Source organism: Embiotoca jacksoni, unplaced genomic scaffold (assembly GCF_022577435.1).
Source record: "Embiotoca jacksoni isolate LCO1_2020_lvr unplaced genomic scaffold, fEmbJac1.0.p SCAF_10, whole genome shotgun sequence".
NCBI classification, from domain to species: Eukaryota; Metazoa; Chordata; class Actinopteri; family Embiotocidae; genus Embiotoca; species Embiotoca jacksoni.
In genome coordinates, this window is record NW_027185230.1 from 5,179,487 (window position 1) to 5,201,146 (window position 21,660).

At 40.8% G+C, this 21,660-nt stretch overlaps 3 protein-coding genes across 5 annotated transcripts; 1 reads left to right on the forward strand and 2 right to left on the reverse strand.

Moving 5' to 3' along the window:
• The first annotated feature begins 508 nt into the window (after positions 1-508).
• katnal2 (katanin p60 subunit A-like 2) lies at positions 509-7,581 on the forward strand. 2 transcript variants are annotated; one of them, XM_069162380.1, is made up of 16 exons: positions 509-648; positions 1,530-1,600; positions 1,855-2,021; positions 2,132-2,166; positions 2,284-2,382; positions 2,482-2,580; positions 2,923-2,988; positions 3,149-3,226; positions 3,607-3,705; positions 4,691-4,754; positions 4,917-5,035; positions 5,154-5,245; positions 5,369-5,479; positions 6,470-6,632; positions 6,794-6,896; positions 7,035-7,581. In XM_069162380.1, exons 1-16 carry the CDS (start codon positions 595-597, stop codon positions 7,172-7,174), a joined length of 1,560 nt encoding a protein of 519 aa, XP_069018481.1. In that variant the 5' UTR covers positions 509-594; the 3' UTR covers positions 7,175-7,581. The 2 variants fall into 2 exon arrangements, with proteins under 2 accessions (XP_069018481.1, XP_069018488.1); XM_069162387.1 differs by having other exon boundaries at positions 7,038-7,581.
• hdhd2 (haloacid dehalogenase-like hydrolase domain containing 2) lies at positions 7,557-16,291 on the reverse strand. 2 transcript variants are annotated; one of them, XM_069162401.1, is made up of 9 exons: positions 16,252-16,291; positions 10,797-10,906; positions 10,432-10,534; positions 10,114-10,219; positions 9,456-9,540; positions 9,017-9,182; positions 8,703-8,753; positions 8,297-8,360; positions 7,557-8,026 (listed from the first exon to the last, which is right to left on the reverse strand). In XM_069162401.1, the coding sequence occupies exons 2-9, from the start codon at positions 10,895-10,897 to the stop codon at positions 7,923-7,925; spliced, it is 780 nt and encodes a 259-aa protein (XP_069018502.1). In that variant the 5' UTR covers positions 10,898-10,906; positions 16,252-16,291; the 3' UTR covers positions 7,557-7,922. The 2 variants fall into 2 exon arrangements, with proteins under 2 accessions (XP_069018502.1, XP_069018510.1); XM_069162409.1 differs by lacking the exon at positions 16,252-16,291 and adding an exon at positions 13,953-16,201.
• A 1,878-nt stretch (positions 16,292-18,169) lies between these two features.
• On the reverse strand, positions 18,170-20,358 carry ier3ip1 (immediate early response 3 interacting protein 1). The gene is made up of 3 exons (XM_069162424.1): positions 20,227-20,358; positions 19,760-19,861; positions 18,170-18,840 (listed from the first exon to the last, which is right to left on the reverse strand). Exons 1-3 carry the CDS (start codon positions 20,315-20,317, stop codon positions 18,785-18,787), a joined length of 249 nt encoding a protein of 82 aa, XP_069018525.1. The 5' UTR covers positions 20,318-20,358; the 3' UTR covers positions 18,170-18,784.
• Positions 20,359-21,660: the final 1,302 nt, after the last annotated feature.

Genomic DNA, 21,660 nt, shown 5'->3' on the forward strand with positions numbered 1-21,660 from the left:
ATTTTTAATGACATTATATTAAACCTCAATGTGAATATTATGAGCTCCTAATTATGCTTTCAAAAGACACCGATACTTGTGAGTAGAAGGAAGTAAAACACTGAAATACAACACTGACATGTACTGTATATACCATAGAAAAATAAGTGATTTTTTTTTTTTTTTTCCCAAATGGCTAATGCATTTATAAAAGATATTCTATTTCAATTGTACCTTAAAACATACCTTAAGAAAAAGAGATTACTAGTCACATCATATGTAACCTCCATATATGATATACATATGGAGTTGCATTTGCAGGCCCTTTCCAGACTTTTTAACTACGTTTCATTTTATGGCCAGTTTTTTCTTTTAACTCACGAACATATTTTGGAGATTTAAAAAAAAGCTGTTTGATTAGAAATTATTTCCAAACTACGGCACGAACGTTTTTGCATTTAATAACTAATAATAACAGCGGCTTTGTGGCTTTGTCCGTACGGAAGCCCGAGAGGGGAAGGGGGGGCGAAACGCGCACACTCCTCACAAAACCACTACGAACAACATAACAATCACAACCGACGAACAAAACTGTCTCAGGAACGTTTCGGGATCATGATGGAGCTTTCTTATCAGTCGATGAAAATCGCCCATCAAGCCCGGGAGGCGGTGAGTAAATCAGGGTTGTTGTTTTTTTTTTATTTGTTGTGCTTTCTAGAAGATTTCCCGACGGACAGCTGTTTGTGAGCTAACAAACTTTTAGCATCGATGCCTTCAAAAATAAAAATAAAAAGTGGGGGGGGCGCGTGCCATCGCTTACGACCAAATTGACCGTCCAATACGACAAGTAACGTTATAATGTGAATATGCGGGTCAAGCTTGGTTCGTTGTATTACTTAGTAATACAATGGCTCAGTAATACTTAGTAATTGCAATTACTCGGCGTCCATTGGTTGCCTAGATACCCAGGTGGTTTTCAGCTGCGCCCCCTGCTGGAAACCTCACACAGTACATGACTACAGTCTGATGTTCAAACAGGAGAGGAAAGACACTACATTTACACAGCAGGCTTTTTTTGAATTATCCAGCACAGGTGTAAATAATATAGTTCATTAATAATGTCAGGTGCCGGCTGGACGACTATTCCCTGTACACTTTAGTCGTGTACTTTAAATTGCTGCCAATCCCTCAGTCATTGAGAAACTTTTCCTTTTTCTTTTCAACACTCAACGAGGCTGCTCTCTTTTCCTGGCATTTCCAAAATAAAAAAGTTTAGATTTTCCAATGTGCTCTGAAACGATGCACGCAAAAAAAAAACAGTCATCGCGGTGAGTAAAAGTACAGGTCAAAAATAAAAAATAAATGATGGATGAAATGTTTGAATTCTATTTAGTTGGTACATTGTGAGCATGTGGGCTCACTGTCATGGCGTTAGTGGCACATTTCATCTTCATTGCCGTCGGGAACAAGCTTCTGCCAAGACAAAAATGCGCTGTCAACACATTGCTGTCAATGACTTGCCGAGTATTTTCTGTGTTGCCATCCAACAGGATGAGCTGAGGACCGACATGAGGAAGAAGAACCTCCTCATCCTCATCTACCACCACCTGCTGGATCATGGGTCAGTGCGAAGAAAACCTCGAGTCCCTCTTTGTGACAGCAGAAGTAACACTGGAAGAACACAAATGCAGTTTAACAAAAGAAATAACAAATGAAAAAGAGTTTGAAAGACGTGCGTTTTTGAAACAATTTACAATTTCTAAAATGCATGATACTGAAGATGCAGTTTAAAGGCTGTGTGTGTGTGTGTGTGTGTGTGTGTGTGTGTGTGTGTGTGTGTGTGTGTGTGTGTGTGTCTGTCTGTCTGTCGACTAGCTATGTAGCAGCAGCAGTGGCCTTAGACCAGGAGACAAGTGGAGGTGTGAAAAGGTTCGAGGTTGGCGATAACATCGATCTGGAGATGGTGCTGATGGAGTACGAGAGCTATCACTACGTCAAGTTCCAGAAGTATCCCAAACTTACCAGAAGAACAGCCGACGCAGGTACAATACACGACTGGTGCTAAAACACCCAGCGATGCTGACGTCGTAGCTCACTCAGTGGGATCATTTAGATCTAAACTGTGGTTTATATTGTTTTTTTTTCTGTCAAGGCGAAAGAAGACACGTGAGAAGTGGTGGAATAAAGAGGGGAGTCAGATTTGAAAGGGAGTCTGCTGTGTCTGGAAGTGCAAGTAGGATAGTAATTTCATACGGAGAGTAAAAAAAAAAAAAATTCTACCGTGACTTCTGTGACTTTGCCCTCAGGAGTCCCGGTTCAGCTGTGAAGCCTCTTCCCAAAATCAGCCAATCAGCGAGCCCACATTCCAGAGCCAAGAGGACAGCCAACATTGTCCATGCAAATGTGCAGCGCTGAACACAAAACAACACAAATAAGCATACTGAAATACAAATATATAAGGTACCATTCTGACATCCTGAATGATGTGATTCATTTTCCCAGGAGAACGGCACCTCTGCTGCTCCAGAGTCATCAGAGTTTGGTCTCAACGTGTCCCCCATCAAAAACGGACCAGCTGGGGAGGCGGCCATGAACAGGAAGGTTCTGGGGAAGTTATTTTTTCTAAGAAATAAAGGCAAACCCTTTCATCCAAATTAAAACTTCTGCTGTGATTTAGCATTTCACGCATTTTCTATCACGATTTGTCATTTGATCTTGTAGCTGGAAAATGTGACCGTATTGTTTCTTGTCTAATCCATTACGATGTAAACATGTACATCTTGAAGTAGACATGAACGGTGGCCATGAATACAAAGCATACCGATAAATATGTTCCCCCTTTTTATTAGATTCTGAAGCCAAATTACTGCCTTTTTTTTTTTTCTTAACGTGCCAAAGATGAAAGCGTAAAAAAAACTCTTCTGTTGTCTGTCTTGGGCCCAGATGACTGACGGCAAAGGTACAATCCATGATGGTGTCAGAGGAACTGGCATTGACACAGACCACATGGTAATTACACTGGAGCCTCTGAGCAACACAAACAACATAAACAAATGAGCAGATAAGTTGCTCTCGAGTACTTTGAATGGTACAAACAGAGAGAACAAACAAACAATAATGGTTCTAGAAGAACTGCACCGCCACCAGTAATAAGGAATTTATGTTGCAGGAACGGCTGCTGAAGCCCCTCAGTGGCTTCTCTGGAATGAGCGGCGAGATGAGGGAGCTGGCTGCAATCATCAGCAGGGTACTACACACACACACACACAAATGATTTATCGCACACACTGACTACTACAAACACACGTGTTTAAAAACAAGCTTGTGCCACAGAATATAATGTAAGAATGTGAAAATATTGTATATAAAATGTCCAGTAGAGGGCAGTGAAGAGCTTTGTTGTTAAAGAATTGATCTGTTGTAATAATGAAGGCCCAGCTTCTATCTGTTTCCCTTATCTCAGGTTTCATTCTAAAGGACACCTATTTAGGCCGGCCTAATCGCTCCAGGACGCGCGTGTGTGTGTGTGTGTGTGTGTGTGTGTGTGTGTGTGTGTGTCTAGATGATATCTACCACATGCATCCCTCACTCTCACTGTGTGTTTGTGTGCGTGTTCACCCCCTAAAGGACATCTATTTGCACAGCCCCAACATTCGGTGGGAGGACATCATCGGTTTGGAGGATGCCAAGCGATTAGTCAAAGAGGCCGTCGTTTATCCCATTAAGGTGCGGCCGCCACTCCAGCACGTTGGTATTTCAGCGTCGGTCGCCCGTCTTCGATTCTGAATACATCTCCTTTAAAGGGCTTAAAGAGAAGGAGGGCAGCGGGGTCAGGACAGTCTATTAGACTGACATTAAATCCATATCTGGGATAATATGGTAACACGCATACACAGATAGATAGACAAGACAGGGAGGCAGAAACACGCATACATGCAACGCCATGTTGAATTTATTACACGCGGGCACAATCACACACTTTTGCCTCTGTGTATAGATACAATCTGGCACACACACTCAGAAAATACACACACACACACACACACACACACACACACACACACACACACACACACACACTCAGAAAATACACACACACACACACACTTCTGTCATCATCACCCAGACCTTTGTCATGGATATGATGACAACAAATCAGCTTGTCTGCATCCTCTTGACATTTACAGACGAAGATGAGGACTGATGTGTCTTATCTCCTTGTGTCTATTCCGCTGGCCTGTTTTATTGAATAACACCGTCCCTTTCAGCTTTCCACCATCCCAAACTTTTGTCACCATTGTAATTCATTCTGCGGGGTAGAAGGTCAATTTGGTGATTTGAGTCCGCCTCTGTTTGCCACCTCAAAATTTCGACTAATTTGTGGTATGTGGTATTTCCACTGTACATCAGCTGTATCTGTTTTCTTTGGACACAGCTGAGCTTCTGAAAGTCATTTTTGTTGCTATAATGTTTGCAGATACAAAATATTATTATATTGAACTGTAATGAGCATTACCAAAGGTGTACCTGGGCTGTTTTATTCACATTTCGCTCCCTGCCTGCCCTCGTTACTCTTTATATCCTTCTGCCGACTTCTCTCAATTTAACTCTCTGTCTCTCTTTTTTTTTTTTTTTTTTAAGTAATTTTATCCTCCTTCTCTGACTCTCTCTCTCTCTCTCTCTCTCTCTCTCTCTCTCTCTCTCGCTACAGTACCCGCAGCTGTTTACAGGCATCCTGTCTCCATGGAAGGGCTTGCTGCTTTATGGCCCCCCAGGTAAAACCCCCAGTGCAGCATGGAAGAAAATAGTGTTCCTCGCAGCTGACTTTAAAGACTTACATCCAACCTCACATGTACTCTTGTGACCATCTAACTCACACACACTCACACACTCACACACTCACACACACACACACACACACTCACACACACACACAGGCACAGGCAAGACGCTGCTGGCCAAGGCCGTGGCTACAGAGTGTAAGACGACCTTCTTCAACATCTCAGCCTCCAGCATCGTCAGCAAGTGGAGGGGAGACTCTGAGAAACTGGTCCGGGTAGGGAGGCATTTCTTCACGTGCGCTAGAAGAGATCAACAAAATACAGCTTACATCCACAGGTTGCACACGTTGTCTCCTACACTTTGTGTCAATCACTGAATACACACGTGTGCAGGTTCTGTTCGAGCTGGCCCGGTACCACGCCCCGTCCACCATCTTCCTGGATGAGCTGGAGTCAGTGATGAGCCAGAGAGGAAGCGGCACGGGGTGAGCTCAACCACCGAGCGCAGTAAATACAGATGGTCAGAAGACTGTACGAACAGTGTTGCTCACGGGGGCTTCGAATGACTTGAAAGTGGAAGTGACGGCCGACTTGATGTGTGTTTTCAGAGGAGAACACGAGGGGAGTCGCAGGATGAAAACGGAGTTGCTGGTTCAGATGGACGGACTGGCAAAATCAGAAGACCTGGTGTTTGTACTTGCTGCATCCAACCTGCCTTGGTAACACTTTAACATAAACACAAATTTAATATTTCATGATGCCAATCAATAATGTTTGTGTGTTAATTACATTTATAAATGGATGTGAAGACAGACTCCCTCTGCTTTATTTCTCCTTACACAATTAGTAATTTTTTCAAACAACATAAAATATCACTATCATCACAGCATCTGCAGTGTACGCCGATTTTAACTCTGGAAACCTGTTTTGAAAAGAAGTATATAAAGACCTAAATTCAGTTTTTCTTGAATCTAAGCACAGGGCTGTGATGCTATTTGTTGTAATACCAGAACGCACCTTTGACGCACAATAGTGCACCCACGGGTGCAATGAATTGTTAAGCTGCTGTTTCTGAAGTCGTGTGACCAGTATAGTTGCAAGTTTTCATGCAATAGTCATTTCCATCTCTTTAACTTAATACAGTCAACATTATACTCGTGTTTATTTTCAATGGTTGTTCTGGATGACTCATCTAAAGTGTGATTGTCTGATTTTCAGTCACATGTTCCCTGCAAATGTTTCACAGTAAAAGCCTCGTTAAGAAATGAAGCCTTCTGTCTACTGAAATGCTAGAGTGCTTTTAATTTGAAATAGACACAGGAATTTTTGAGCTTGTATGAACGTGTAATGCAGTAACTGTGACGGGGCAAAAGGGAGCGGATCAAAACAAGGCCTTAAATGTCAATATGACAACTTTGACCATTCCATTTGTTTTAATTGCCTCTTTTCCGCATGACAAACACGTTAGAGATGATTGGATTGTCAAGAACTTAAAAAATGTAAATGAATTTCAACCTAATCAAGGTAACCTTTCACATTTATTTAGTAGTATTTTAGGTGCACTTCGGCATTACCGCTCACCATGTGTCCAAAGATAATAGTTCATTTTTTATAATATCAAAATCAGAAGTGAAAAGAAGAAACTAAGGATATTTAGATAATATACTTCTGTCTCTCCAGGTTTGTAACAAGTCTTTCTCTTCTCTCAGGGAACTGGACCATGCCATGCTGAGGAGATTAGAGAAGAGGATTCTCGTGAGTCTTCCCTCCTCACCAGCTCGCCAAGCTATGACCTGTCATTGGTTGCCTCCTCTCAGCTCCACGGGAGGGGTGGAGCTACGAACCGCGCTGGACTATGAAACCCTGGCAAAGGTGTGTTAAAGTGGGGTTTCTATTTTGAAAACGTTTGCCAAATGGTATGTGATTCACATTGTCTTTGTTTCTAATATAATTGTTTTGGGTCTTGGACTGTTTTCTGTTGTCCTCAACTGCCTATTTTTTTTTTGTTTTTTGTGTTTGTGTCTGTGTTCCAGGAGATGGAGGGGTACTCTGGCTCTGATATCAGACTGGTGTGTAAGGAGGCCGCCATGAGACCAGTCCGCAAGATCTTTAATGCTCTGGAGTCCCATCAGGACGGTAGGACAACACACACACACACACACACGCACGCACTTGTGGATAAAGATCCTACCATCAAAACCGCACATTTCATCATGCCCATGTTTTCTGTCTGTGTATCAGGCACGGCAGCCTAACTGTGATTCTTCTCCACAGCAGACACTGAGATGCCGGCCATCCAGCTGGAAACTGTCACAACAGCTGATTTCCTGGAGGTGATAGCACACACCAAACCCTCAGCCCGAAACCTGATAGACAGATATACAGCCTGGGAGAGAGAGTACGAGTCAGTCTGACGCTCGCACACACATAGGCAGGTTTAAAAACAGCGTATTACACTAACAACACAGTATATCTGGAATTTTTACTGTATACACATTCAGCTACTGCAGTTACATTTAGTGGGAGCCACAACAAGGAATTGAATTTTTTTTGTAGTTTGAGCATGTTTTTTTTCTAGGATTTGGATATTTGTCATAGATTACTGTGGGTTGAAGCAGTGCAGGTTTTAATAGCAGAGCATTTCAAAAACATGGCAATGGCAAAACAAAACAGAAACGCTAGAAAAAAAATACTGAAATATGTGGAAATTCAAACCTGAAAAAGAACCTGAAATGTGATAATGTGAACTGTACCGATATTTTATATGCTGTCTGTACAAAGATCAATGAAGGGCAATAAAATGATAAAGAAAGTCAGTAATTGACTTTTCTTTTTTATTTCAATATAATTCATACACTCTAACAGAACAAAATGTTTGTTATGTGGACAACACAGATGACTGGTACTTCTGAAATACAGAGTTTAGTGTTTTTTTTTCTCCTGAACTTGCAGATGGGAAACTCTCAGATGCATAAAATTAACTCAAACTTCTACAGCATGATCATTTTCCTTTGATCAACATGTTTAGGATGAGGAAAACACTTTAGCACCCCCATTCTCTCAACGGTAAAACACTGATGGTCTACAATAGAGATAAATGATAACAGTACGAGTGTTTATTGTGACTAAATGAATGTGTAGCGGTCTATTGTCAGTTGTAGCTTAAAGCAAGTTCTTCAGGATGTGTTCGATGGCATCTGGGAAGCTGTCACATGTCAGGTGGGGAGGTGGGTTGATTTTATTTTCATCATCTTCTCTGTATTTACCTGCAAGGTGACAGGAGAGGAAAAATATCACCAAGAACAAAAAGAAAAATACTAATTAAGGGTAAATTATAAGGGAAAGTACATTATACAGAAGACGTCACAGTGGAAGCGGCTGATGGCGGGATAATGTTGAGAATTAAGGAGTCTTCACCCATCACCATCCCGCCATCTTCCTTTTAAGATGATCATAGAAGAAAAAGCAGCCCACGTTCTGTTTGTTATGTGAAGATGAAGAGAAGCTGATGAAGGGCAGACGGTTTTTAAACTCACCTGTTCTGACCAAAATACCCAGCATTCCTGCATCCTGAGCCCCGCCTACGTCATCTCGAGCGTCCTGTGGGGACATAAACCACCACAGACCGACCTTTAATAAACTACAGGCTTTAAAACGCTAAAGTTCACAGGCTACTGAGGAAATGTCATTACTGACATACAGTGTACAAACCAGTGTTTAATTTTATTTCAGGTGCAAGAACAGAAAGACGTTTTCTATTGTCTGCTTCATATTTGGAAAACTCGTCAAACTTGTTGGAAACTGACATTGGTTTGATATTACTAAATACATTTCTAATAGAAGTTAATGGTCACATGTATGAACCCCACTAAAAGCCTCTTGACTGGTGACACTGCTGTGCACAAGTATTGGTGAAATGTTCACAGTTAACATTGTACTTACATCCCCAATCATGACAGCTTCACTGGGGCTACACCCTAAATCAGACAGAGCCTATATGAAGAGAAAAACACAGTAAAATAAGAAGAGAGGTTTCATTTCAAAGTTCCAAAAACCATTAAACCAATTCAGATAAATACAACAGAAATAAATAGACTGTACAGTAGGCTGAAAAACTGGATATACAATAGAGGCATGATATAATGTGAATTTCAGCCCATTAAAAATTAGATTTCCAGTAATAATGTGTTTAGAAATATTTGTGATAAATACGAAATCTTTTACTCGAGAAAAAAATGTAAAAAAAAAATCCTGACCTGTGTAAAAAATGTCTTTTCAGGCTTTCCCACCACAGTAGCCTTACAGTCTGTTGCGTACTCCAGTCCGGTCACAAAAGGCCCGGGGCCGAGGGCCAAACCATCCTTCCGCTTGTAGTAGCGAGCCTTGTGGATGGCGATGAGAGGAGCTCCATCCAGAATCATTCTACAGACAGATATACATACAACAATACAAATAAAGAGGAAAACAACCACCATGAAGTTTAGATGGCACGTTTTATCAATAATCTTGCGGTTCTACGGGTCAAAAGGTTAGTTTATAACGAGATCATGACGAAATGAGATCAAACAGCGCAACAAGTCCGAGGTAAACTCCCATGTAAAAAAAAAACGACAGACAGATATCAGTCATATCTTCCCTCAAAAACAATAAACTGATCACACACACAATGTTGTGTGTTACCAGAGAGTTTCGCACCTGAAAGCCCTGTTGAGGGTTTGGTAGTTGAAGTGACCAGGAGTGAGTCCAACGACGACGGCATTCGGCTCCGACGTGTCGATACCTGCAGATGGAGGGCGAGGTAGAAGATCAGCCAATTTCAGTCTTAATAAGATGATTCATGTATTGTGTCATCCAAGCACAAACAGCTACAGATTTACAAATACAAAGAGGAGCTCTGCTTGTTTGTCGCATGTCATTTTGAATGTAATACCTTTGGTTTTTCTGCCGTTGGTTAAAATGCATAAATTCTGGTCCCTTTTTTTGGACGACAAACCAAATTTTGAATTGATCATCAGAAAAACGATGTGACATCACAAACTTAAGGAGGTCCAAATGACAGAGTGCTCCGTCGACTGAGGGTTTTGATACTTTCCTAGTATTTATATAGCACCCACACCCTCTTTATAGTCGCAAAAAGGATTGAATATCTTAATTTATACAATATAGGACCTTTAAGGCTGACTGCAAAATTATAGTCTCAAACAAACCAGATTTACATGTTTGGAAAGAAAAATATTTTGCTCTTAATATAACACTGCTTCCAGTTTACGTAGAGAGGGCGCTCATAACTGAAACAAAATGAAGTAGGAAGTAGAAAAACATCAAATCCAGTCTCGTTCTCTCTCACTCTTACCGGTGAAGTCTTCCAGTGCGCTGTCCTCCACCAGCAGCAGCGGCCTGTGTTGTTTCTGCTCTAACAAACTCCTCGCTGCACTCAGAGACGTGAAGATCTCGTTCTCCTGCAGAAGGACGTGGATTTTCAAAAGCAAGGTCAGGAAAGGCAGCACTCAAAACACAGCATAAGATTCACTTCGTGGGTTCATCGTCGAGGTGTCTCACGTGAGGGGAAGCGCGAGAGAAGCCCACCTGTTTCCTTTTATGAAGTTCCATTTTCTTGAATATTACAAGAAGTGCATTTTCAGAAAGAAAAAGAAGGCTGAAAATATGTCACCTGGAGGTCAAAGTTGAGACGTCGCAGTCGTTCAAGTAAGCTCCTCTTACTCTCCTTGGTTGTGTTGGTCACAAACTTCACAGCTACAGACGCCTGCCGCAATCTGATGGCACCAAAACACAAAAGTAACCGCCCTGCAATTAAAAGCCCGTTCAGAATTCACGTTGATCGATCCTGACGAAAGTAAAGACGCAATAATGCTGGAAGACGTGCGGGCACCTGTGCATCAACTTCCAACTTCACTGCATTACAATGTGGAGTAGAGCGGAAGGCTTGGGGCGTGTTTAATCAAAAATAAACAAAACAAAAAACAAAAATGATGACACTGCCGGTCAGAAGTACCAAGAGCTGTCCTCCTTTCTTACCTGTTGAGAGCGTCCTGTGCTCCGGGCACTGCCGTGTCCTCGATGTGTAGAGTTCCACTCAGGTCGATGAGCACAGCCTTCGGGGCCCGTCTGCCCGCCATGCTGGAGGCCTGCAGGGGAGATCGCGGTGGTTGTAACTGATGCTGCGACTAACACCTCCAGCGTATCCTTTATTCATTCACTTTTCTTTTTTTTTCAATTTTATTTTATTTCGTAAATCAACAATTTGGTCTACGACATATTAGAAAATCTAATTTCTGTTTTGTGAATTAACTTATTCAAGTGATCGTTGAAGGTTTTGTAGCTTGTTGAGAAAGTGACTTGGCGACTCATGCCGTGAGGCTTCACAACGCTTTCAGAGACGGACACAGGTTTGAGGTTGTACGTATGTACAGTCAGCAATCCCAAAAATGTATGACAATGTTTCCGATAAGAGAATTTTGCTACTGTCTGTTTAAGTCAGACTTTTTGAAAAAAAAAAAAAAAAAATCTTCTTGTAATTTGTCACAAAACTTTGAATGTTTAAACCATCAGAAAAAAAAAAATGTTTTAGTAGTTTGTAAAGCCATATGTTGTAAATGCTTGGTTTTATTATAGCTACCATCCCTCCTGTTGAGACATGGTTTATCCCACGGCTCAAAAGGGCCGCATATCTACATAAACTTTTTGGGGGAATGTGTGTGTTTCTGCATAACTTGACCCTGGAGTGGTTGTGGTTAGTCATGCTGAACCCGCCTGTGTCTTCGTCATCATATTCACATGTGTCCGCTGTTCTTGTTTTAGGTGTTTTTTTTCTTCCTCCGTTTGTCTTTTAGAACTTTTTTCTGCATGTACTGCGTGCGCCTCAACATCTGTTAGTTCGTCTGTCTGCCAGCCCACCTGATGTTTTCTTTTACAAACGAGCTGACAGGAGCGCACAATCCGTTCAAAGGGGCGTCCTTTAACTGCTGTGCATAGGGCCCTCTTGTCAGTATATGGATGCTCTGGTGCTATGCCACTGTGTCTTGTCAAACACTATCTTCAATCTTGCCAAAATACTGCACCACTGTCTCGTCGTCTCCCCGAGTACATTCTGCCACATGCTTGGGGATTAGGTCATTCTATCAGGGGGTGCAGTTGTGCGCGGTGCCGCTTTCTGCATCTCTTCTGTCGTCTGGGGTTGGGGTTGAGGGGACGGAGTTTGGTGACGGTGTCATGGGCCCGGAGACAGAAGCTGCCTGAGCAGCCGGAGGCGGAATAGGCGGAGCGGGCGGATCAGCTGTTACCGGGACGTGTCCCGTGCCAGGGTGAATGGAGGGGGATCGGGCCGCCGTCCCATGTTGGTTCGTTTTTGTACCACATAATCATCGTCTGCATTATATTTCCGGGAGAAATGCATTTCATTTGTTGGATCACTAGGAGCTTTATTCTCTTCTCCTTCCCTCTCATTTTTATTTTCTGCATTCTCTTTTTCCTTCTTTCTTCTCTCCTTCTCCCTTTCCATCCCTTTTTTTCTGTTCTCTGCCATGCCCTTGCTTCTTTTAAACCTTCTTTTTTTATTTCCCCCACACTTGCTCTCTATCTCCTCTGTCAACTCTCTACATACTGTCGCAGTTAGTTTTCCCTTGAATCCGTGTTTCTTTTCCCATTTTTTTCAAATATTTGATGTTATCCGCACCTTTTGAGTGCATGCGTTTTACGTCTCCCTCCAGAGGTATCTCTTCGATCTTATTACAGCATGTCCCCATTTTTGCTGTCTATGAGCCAACCAGTTTGTATGGAGTTCACCCGAGCAACTGGTCTTTATACAGTGTACCGTTAGGCTTCGGCCCGCCTTTACACTGTAGGACACTCACAGTGTCTAATTATTTATTCTTATAGTTCCCTGGAGGTCCCGGACCTATTTTTGTGCGCACGATTTTTAGTTTACCTGGTCTACTCAAGACTCTTTAGTTTACCTAATCTACTCAGACTCATTAGTTTACCTACTCTGCTCAGACTCTTTAGTTTACCTAGTCTACTCACTCTTTAGTTTATCTCGTCTAGTCAAGACTCTTTAGTTTACCTAGTCTGCTCAGACTCTTTAGTTTACCTACTCTGCTCAGACTCTTTAGTTTACCTACTCTGCTCAGACTCTTTAGTTTACCTAGTCTACTCACTCTTTAGTTTATCTCGTCTAGTCAAGACTCTTTAGTTTACCTAGTCTGCTCAGACTCTTTAGTTGACCTAGTCTGCTCAGACTCTTTAGTTTACCTAGTCTGCTCACTCTTTAGTTTACCTAGTCTGCTCAGACTCTTTAGTTTACCTACTCTGCTCAGACTCTTTAGTTTACCTAGTCTACTCACTCTTTAGTTTATCTCGTCTGCTCAGACTCTTTAGTTTACCTAGTCTGCTCAGACTCTTTAGTTTACCTACTCTGCTCAGACTCTTTAGTTTACCTAGTCTACTCACTCTTTAGTTTATCTCGTCTACTCAAGACTCTTTAGTTTACCTAGTCTACTCAGACTCTTTAGTTGACCTAGTCTGCTCACTCTTTAGTTTACCTAGTCTACTCACTCTTTAGTTTACCTAGTCTACTCACTCTTTAGTTTACCTAGTCTACTCACTCTTTAGTTTATCTCGTCTACTCAAGACTCTTTAGTTTACCTAGTCTGCTCAGACTCTTTAGTTTACCTACTCTGCTCAGACTCTTTAGTTTACCTAGTCTGCTCACTCTTTAGTTTATCTCGTCTACTCAAGACTCTTTAGTTTACCTAGTCTACTCAGACTCTTTAGTTTACCTAGTCTACTCACTCTTTAGTTTATCTCGTCTGCTCAGACTCTTTAGTTTACCTAGTCTGCTCAGACTCTTTAGTTTACCTACTCTGCTCAGACTCTTTAGTTTACCTAGTCTACTCACTCTTTAGTTTATCTCGTCTGCTCAGACTCTTTAGTTTACCTAGTCTGCTCAGACTCTTTAGTTTACCTACTCTGCTCAGACTCTTTAGTTTACCTAGTCTACTCACTCTTTAGTTTATCTCGTCTACTCAAGACTCTTTAGTTTACCTAGTCTGCTCAGACTCTTTAGTTGACCTAGTCTGCTCAGACTCTTTAGTTGACCTAGTCTGCTCACTCTTTAGTTTACCTAGTCTGCTCAGACTCTTTAGATCAAAACAACAACAAAAGAAGTTGTCTTACCCGGGTGTCCAATGTTTTGATGGTGAATCAGCCTTGTTCTAGGATCCCGTCACTCGTCCTCTCTCCAGTCAGTCCTGGTCTCACCAATGTCCAAACTGCTTCGATAAAAAAAAAACAGGGCGGAGGTCTTTCCTCAGGAGTGCCAGACTCCCCCGTGCACGGTTGGTTTCAGGCTACTTCTTGAGAGAGGAGGAGATGTTGGGATCCGGCTCGAAGGACCAATTATGTTGGAAAAATTACTCAGAGGCTTGGTTCAAAATCAAACACATCGGACATTTATTCCGTAGGGCAGCTTTTATACAGTTGACAAACAATTGACAGTCACTCCCATTCCCTTTGTATCTGCTTTCGTATGGTAATATTGAGTTGGTTGTAGGTCACAAGATAAGGACACAGAGTCGTCAATTAGATGCGGAAAGTAAAACAAAAAGAATCACTTGCAAATAAGACAGAAAACAAAAGAAACTTTTCGGAGCCTGCTTGACAAAGAGACTTTCCGGAGCCACAATGCAAACAAGAGGAAGGGACAAATCTTTTTTTCCAGTGACAGAAAGCCCACTTTTTTTCTGACACTTCTAAAACAGTAATAGACACCTGAGGATCTGTTCATAATAATCATAACTCTCTTGGCCATTTGAATGTAATCTTCCTTTCATTTGCTTTGAACGAACCTAAAACATTTTCACGATTTCAGAGAACATGTTAGATAAGAGCTGCTTGGACTCCAACAGCTCAATATGACCGAGGTCCGCTGTAAATGGAGCCTTACTCGGTATAAAAAAGCTTAGTCTTTCCTAATAATTTATCAGTTTAGAGATTACAATGTTCATAATCATAATTGACATCGGTAGTGGCAGAATTGATCAGATTACTGTGTTGTTCAAACCTGCATCAGGACAAATTAAGAGGATTAGTGTGCGGTTTCGTTTGTGGGTTTCTGCCGAAAATTCAGATTTTGGGATTGGAGTCTGTTGATATTTGATCCCCTATTATTTAGACATGCTTGGATTTCTGTCATGTAGTTATCAATGGGAGGGTACAATTAATGCTCTTAATACCACCTAAAATAACACGCACAGGCGCGCGCGCACACACACACACACACACACACACACACACACACACACAGGATATAGGTCAAGTATCTACTTCTCTATTTCCTATATTTATCTCATCAGAACTGAGAGAATAGCTCTTGTGTGTCCTTTGTTTGTGTGTGTGTGTGTGTGTGTGTGTGTGTGTGTGTGTGTGTGTGTGTGTGTGTGTGAGAGAGAGAGAGAGAGAGAGTACGGCAAGAAAATCCGAGCTGTAACTTAACAAGTATTCATTCAGTTGGTTTGACTAACTAGAAATCAGAGGCGACAAAAAAAAAAAACATACAAGGAAAAATATATTAATATTTGTACTTCCTATAATATATATTTTTTTTCTTGTTCCAAAAATTGTATGCAGGTTTTGAATTCCATATTTTAATGGTCTAGTCAGTGTATGCTGTGTTTGTATCATATCACTGCAACGATTATGTATATAACAAGTATGTATATAACATAAATTGTTGTATGTACGGGCCCTCGCACTCCGGCGCGCAGCCTCCCCGTCATGATCATGTATATCATGTATGTGGTATTAAGTGGGTGTACTTAATGTTATATTTAACTTTATACATGTTACGTGTATAAAGTGTATAAACACTTATATCATGTTATGCATGATATCACGGTATACCGACATGAACTTTATTTTGACGCCCGCGAACTGTTTCCGCTTCCGGTTGCGCTAATCGTCTATGCAGGACTTTTTTTTTTTTTTTTTTTTTTAGTTTTTAGGTAAAACGGCTCCGTTTATAGCTTTACTTGTGCTCTGAAGTGCATTTAGTGTTAGTAAGTGTTTGTTCTGCAATTAAACGTTCAAATAACAGCTCGACGCTGAGCTGAGAGCCTGTATTCCTGTGAATGAACGTGTATTAATGTTGAATTAAGGTTTTAACTATTGGTGATAATTCGGTTCTGTAATTCTCTTTCTGTGGAACAATCATGTGTCTGTGTGTGTTCTCTGACCGGAGCCCTGCGGTGGTCGAGAACATCTTACGTTCATTCATTCATTCTCCATTTGTTTACTACAATATCATTACGTCACCCGTGTTAAACCCGCAGCTTCCTCCACGCATTCATGCCAACAGATTAAAAAAAAAAAAACATGTTTTACGTTGCAACCACTTCACTGCATGTTGCTCTTTAGATTAAAAAAAATAAATAAATGGCAAAATGAGTGTAGAAAGTCAGTAAACTGCAGCGCCGACCTTTAACAGCAGCAGCTCACTCTTGCTTCCTGTTGACGTTTTCTTCTTCGTTTATTTTCAAGCTGCATTATTGTGAAGGTGGTCAGTGCTGCCCCCTGCAGCTCAAATGAAGCAAACGCTTTTACACTCCCTGTCAATTCCTGGATTATGTTAAAAAAAAAAAAAATGTGGATGTTCTACATACATATTATTTGGAAGGAGGGGGAGGCAAAACAAATTTTAATATCACTCTCTCTCTTTTTGATATTTTTCCAATGTATAGACCATAATCAGTTAAGAGGGTTATCCTTAAACACTTAATCACTCATTAGAATAATAAAAATAAAAAAACATATGTGTCCCATCACACTAACAACAAACAGATGTATCGCATTAGTGGGTCTTTTAGGGAATTCAGATAGATTTAATATGGTGGGAGGTATTATGAAAATGATAAGAACCTCCTTTGCACGCTGCCAGACATCACTGATCAAATCCTCTTTTCATGTTACCTCCACATAGTGAATAACACTGCTGGGTTTTTTTTTTAGCTTTAGTTTTTTTGTTTTTGCATAAATATCATGTAGTTCAGATGATAACTGTGGAAAACACGATGTTGGGGTGTTAATCTCACACTGTACATTTCTTTGTCCGGACAAATATCAAAATCAGTGTATCATGTTTTAAATCCCCTCTTAGTGAGACACAACTTTAATATGAATGTTTTTTTGTGGTTTTAATTCTGTTTTTGTGCTACTTTCTTTTTTATTTTGTTGTTGTTTGTTGTTATTTTACAAACTGTCACATTAGGGTTACAAATGAGAAAAGTCTGTTAGTTTCATTTGTATGCACATTCAAATGTTCCTATTGTAGATGTTCATTTGCCCAACAGAGGGTTTAATTTGGAGTTAAAATCCCTCAGCATTCTTCATTCCACATTTTTTGTGTTTTGTGACATGATTTTCCTCCTTTTTTGTTTTGTTTTATCTCAATATTTAATTTAGCTTTATATACATATATTTATAGAGACAGATTTTCAGGGTGTCAATTCTCCTTCACTTGTAAATGATACCTAACTTCATTAACTTAGAATCAATGTCTCTAGTTTATAAAAAAAAAAAATGGTGAAGTTGTTTTTAGTTTTTTTTTAACTAAACTGTTTTAACTAAGAAATGGTACAAAAAAAACCCTGAAAACTCTAAAGTGAAGAAGAGAGTTAATCTAACAAATGTAGCAAATCAAATCACATCATTGTGATTCATTATTTAGAGCCCAGAGACCCGAACCCCACACAACACACCCCGACCTGTGGAGAACAGATATTCACGTCCGGTCGCCTGTGATCGCTTGCAGATTTCACTGCGAGACTCTCGGACTAATCACATATCAGAGTGGCTTTACTGTGCAAATCTCCCTGACAAGCACATGCTTCTAATTCCTGCAGATCCACCAGCGCCACCGTGTATTTAGGGTCGAATCTAATGTTAATAAAAGTGGTTGTCGAGCTCAGCGGGAGAGGAAATGGTGATAATTCACAACATATGGGGATTATTAATGAAGTGGAGCGGGATAGATGGGCAAACGGAAACATGTTAACATTTTACACAGGTCGGAGAAAACGCTAGTGTCAAGTAAAAGTAGAACACATTCACAAAGAAGTAAGAAATTACTTTTTCAAATATCAAAGTGATCTATGTGTGGTTCAACAAAACTCAGATTTCAGACTAGAACGAAGACGCTATTATTTCTCTCCTGTTAAGATATTTGCAGTTTAACTACAGGCTCATTTACTGTGTGATAATTCCATGTAGTCGAGTGTGTGAACCCACTAACTAGCATTAGCTTTGAGGTACAGTATGAGTGGAGGTCAGAGGCCCCCCCTGGACAGACTGGTTGAGCAACATGATCTTTTTTCAGTCAAAGTAGATTTGGAGGCGGATTTAAATGAAAAACAGCTGGAACTCTTTATTTTTATTTTTTTTCTGCTGCCACATAAAAAGGGGCGACAAGAAGAACTTCCTGAAACTGAATAATAACATTTATTTCAATGTATCAGTATGTAAACAATACAAAAATCCATTGGTTTGAGTTGTGTCTGGCAACATTGCTTAAAATTTACATTTATATATTTAATTCTCACAGATGGACAAATTTTAGAACATTTTACACATAAGGATGATCAGAAATATTAAAAAAAAAAAAAAAAAAAAAAAAACATCTTTACAGTAAGTCTCTTTTAAAAAAAAGTGTCAACAAATCCATCTTCTCAATGTGTCCTGAAGAACAAACAAAAAACGTGAGAACAAATGCACTCTGTGCACCACAAGACAGAAGTTCTGAACGGTTTCATGACTTCAAGAGAATGAGATTCATTTAGTTCTTTTGGTTTCGTACTGATGAGCCGGTTACGAAGGCCACACCAGTATTTTTGACAATTCTTCTTCTCTTTCCAGTTTCAGTCCCGTGGAAAAACATGTCCGTCCCGAGTCCCTCTGTGACAGACCCTCCTGTGTGCGTCTCGTCCCCGGGCTCGGTGCACCGATGGGCGGGCCCGTCAGCCGAACAGCAACAACAGGACGATGCATGCCGAATTCACCATTATCAAAGGCACTGTTAGACGAAAAAGAAAGGAAGACGAAAACAAACAAAACAAGTAAACAAATTGCACTCCGCTTGTAACTTTAGTGGAAAAATCCTGAACCTCAAACTATTAAGACCGAGTATGACACATTTTGGTCGCCGACCATAAGATGCCGCTGACCCAGAGAATCAAAAAGTGCTGAAAGTCCGCGTGAATATTTATTGATATTAACAACATTTTTGCAGATTTTTTTACAATCGTTATATTTTGGAAAATGCTCGTTTGGCTGCTTTAAATTAAGACACAATTAACCATTTGTACGTGAAAATTTGAGTTAATTTCAGTGGAGGAAAGTAACTAACTACATTTAGTCAAGTACAATGTTGAGGTACTTGTACTTTCCATTTGATGCTACTTGGTACTTCATTCCACTTCCTTTCAAGAGAGGAATCTTGTACTTTCTACTGCACTAAATTTATCCGACAGCTTTAGTTACTTTTCAGATAAAGAATTGACACAACAAGCTTTTAAAACACACAAAAAAAGCAGCGTGTAGTCAGGATCACATCATCGGCGTCTACGAGTTAACAGCTCCACTAAATAGGGATTTTTCACTCGAAACCTCTTTTCCTTCAAAATCCCTCCGTCTGAAAAAACTGTATTTAAAGTTGTTCTGGCTCCAAGTCTTCAGTATTAATAATCCCATGATATAATATACAATAACACATCAAAGGAAGCTAACCAGTGCTTTTACTTTACCTACAATTTGCTCCTTATACCTACGTACTTTTACCTCAGTAGGATTTTTCATGCAAGACGATAATTTTTTTTTACATTGTTGTAACGGCACTTGTACTGAAGTAAAAGGATCTGATTACTTCTTCTCAATCTACTTTTATTGTTTTTTTTTTTTATTTTTAGAAACGTAAGGAAACCAGCTTTCCAAACCTCTCATGACGGTCCGAACTGAGCGGACGAGATTGAGGATCTGGGCTTTGACTCCTGGATCATCCCCAAACCCTCCAACTCCCTGGTCCACACCCCATCCGACTGGAGACAGAGGAGGAGGAGGAGGAGGAGGAGGAGGCAAGTAAAGACAAAATTAAAAAGGAGGAAAAGAAATAGGGTGGAGAGATTTTACAGGAGAGTTACTGGAGAAAATGAAATATCACAACGTATGCTGCTTATATTTACATCAATGGCCACTTTTGTTTCCCCTTCAGTGGCTTTAAGGTTATTCCGCACGAATACAAAAATGATCTCCCTACAAATGTGAGTGTTTTCACTGTAAACCAGCGTAATGGTCAACCAGCTAACGCGTCACGTCTCTCGAGCTGCTTTCATCGTGCCACGCATCCGTCATTTCATTCATAAATGTCGGATGTACGCTGTAAGAAATACAACGGGACACTTACTCTTGCCGAGAAACCTCTCTTCGTGCAACACGGCGACTGCGTTAGTGCAAAGAATCGCGGTCTGGATGAGAGAGTACAGCGTGAACGCCATGCTGGCAACTTCTTCTCCTCCTACTCCTCCGACCTCCTCTTCCTCCTCCTCCTCCTCCTAGAAATGCAGTTGCCGTAAACAGGCAGCGGAAGTCGTGAAACAGAAGTCACGGCCGCGTAGTGGGGCTCTGTCTCATTTATACTAAGCAAAGTAACTTTTATTTTGATGCATTTAATGTTTTAATTATGCAGGAATAAGGTTGAATTACATACGCTGTGTTACTAACTTCCGTTTTAACTGTTTCCTAACGAGAATAAAAGTTGGGAAAAAAAAAAAAACAACAACTAGAAGATCACCAAGAAATGAATTACCTTTCTAAAAAAAAAAAAAAAAAAAGTCTATATCTTTCTTGTTTTGTAAACATTTTTCAAATAAAGCCATAATCACAACAAATAAGCTGGGTAAGAGATATCCAGATCTTTTTCTTAGGCCAAAGTAAAAGTGCTGTACGATAAATCCTATTGAGGTAAAATAACAAATCTTCATTTTGGAGAACAGACTGTAATATTTTTTTTTTTTTACAATTTGGACCAAATACTATACTCATATTTTTTTTGACATTTTCGACAACATACTATATTATGACGTTTTAATGACATTTTGGAGAACGTACTATGACATTTTTTGGACATTTCTTACCGCACGCTCTGATATTTTGGACGGCATACTGTAGTATGACATTTTCATGACATTTTTGACAACATAGTATAGAATGACATTTTATTAAATTTTGGCTGACATGCTATACTGTAGTTGTTTTCTTTCATTCCCCGTGTTTGCTGTTGTCGGTCACGTGCCTTGTGTTTTGGTCTGTGTCTGGAGCCTGTGGTTTCTCCACTGCCGGCCTCCAGACACCTCCTACTACCACTCCTCTGATCAGCTGGCACAGCTGCTTCCAATCCCACTCATCGCCGCCTGGCGGTATATCGACCCCGGTCCTGCACTCCGCCTTTGTCAGTCCGTTCTGTCAGCTGATCTGGTACCTCATTGCAACTTCAAGTAGGAAGTTTGATTCCTGTTACTCTGCTTCCGGTTCTGACCTCTGTCGGTCTTCTACCTGCTGCAGTAATCCACCAGCTTGCTGACCTTTCTCCCCCGGCTGAGTACCACCCCGATACTCACCCGCCGTCCAGCATAGATCCACGGAGATCACCTGTTAGAGGTTCCTGTCCTGCGTGGGTCCACGGAGACCACCAGTCCCAACTCACCTGCCAGTCCAACGTTTGTCCACGGAGACCACCAGTCGACACCTACCTCTGACAAGCCTGTGTCCGACCATGGGAACCACACAGGGCTGTCCGGCTTCCTCAGCCGCCTTAACTTTGTATTCACGTACATACACA

What these genes read in the sequence shown, in the direction of transcription:
- katnal2 (XM_069162380.1), top strand. Translation starts at nt 595, where the DNA reads ATGATGGAGCTTTCTTATCAGTCGATGAAAATCGCCCATCAAGCCCGG. An exon ending in CAGAAGAACAGCCGACGCAG is followed by an intron (nt 2,022 to 2,131) that starts GTACAATACACG and finishes TTTTCTGTCAAG; the next exon opens with GCGAAAGAAGACACGTGAGA. An exon ending in GCATTGACACAGACCACATG is followed by an intron (nt 2,989 to 3,148) that starts GTAATTACACTG and finishes TTTATGTTGCAG; the next exon opens with GAACGGCTGCTGAAGCCCCT.
- hdhd2 (XM_069162401.1), bottom strand. Translation starts at nt 10,897, where the DNA reads ATGGCGGGCAGACGGGCCCCGAAGGCTGTGCTCATCGACCTGAGTGGA. An exon ending in CGCACTGGAAGACTTCACCG is followed by an intron (nt 9,541 to 10,113) that starts GTAAGAGTGAGA and finishes CTCCATCTGCAG; the next exon opens with GTATCGACACGTCGGAGCCG. An exon ending in ACCCTCAACAGGGCTTTCAG is followed by an intron (nt 9,183 to 9,455) that starts GTGCGAAACTCT and finishes ATCTGTCTGTAG; the next exon opens with AATGATTCTGGATGGAGCTC.
- ier3ip1 (XM_069162424.1), bottom strand. Translation starts at nt 20,317, where the DNA reads ATGGCGTTCACGCTGTACTCTCTCATCCAGACCGCGATTCTTTGCACT. An exon ending in AGAGAGGTTTCTCGGCAAGA is followed by an intron (nt 19,862 to 20,226) that starts GTAAGTGTCCCG and finishes CTCTGTCTCCAG; the next exon opens with TCGGATGGGGTGTGGACCAG. An exon ending in AGTTCGGACCGTCATGAGAG is followed by an intron (nt 18,841 to 19,759) that starts GTTTGGAAAGCT and finishes TTCGTCTAACAG; the next exon opens with TGCCTTTGATAATGGTGAAT.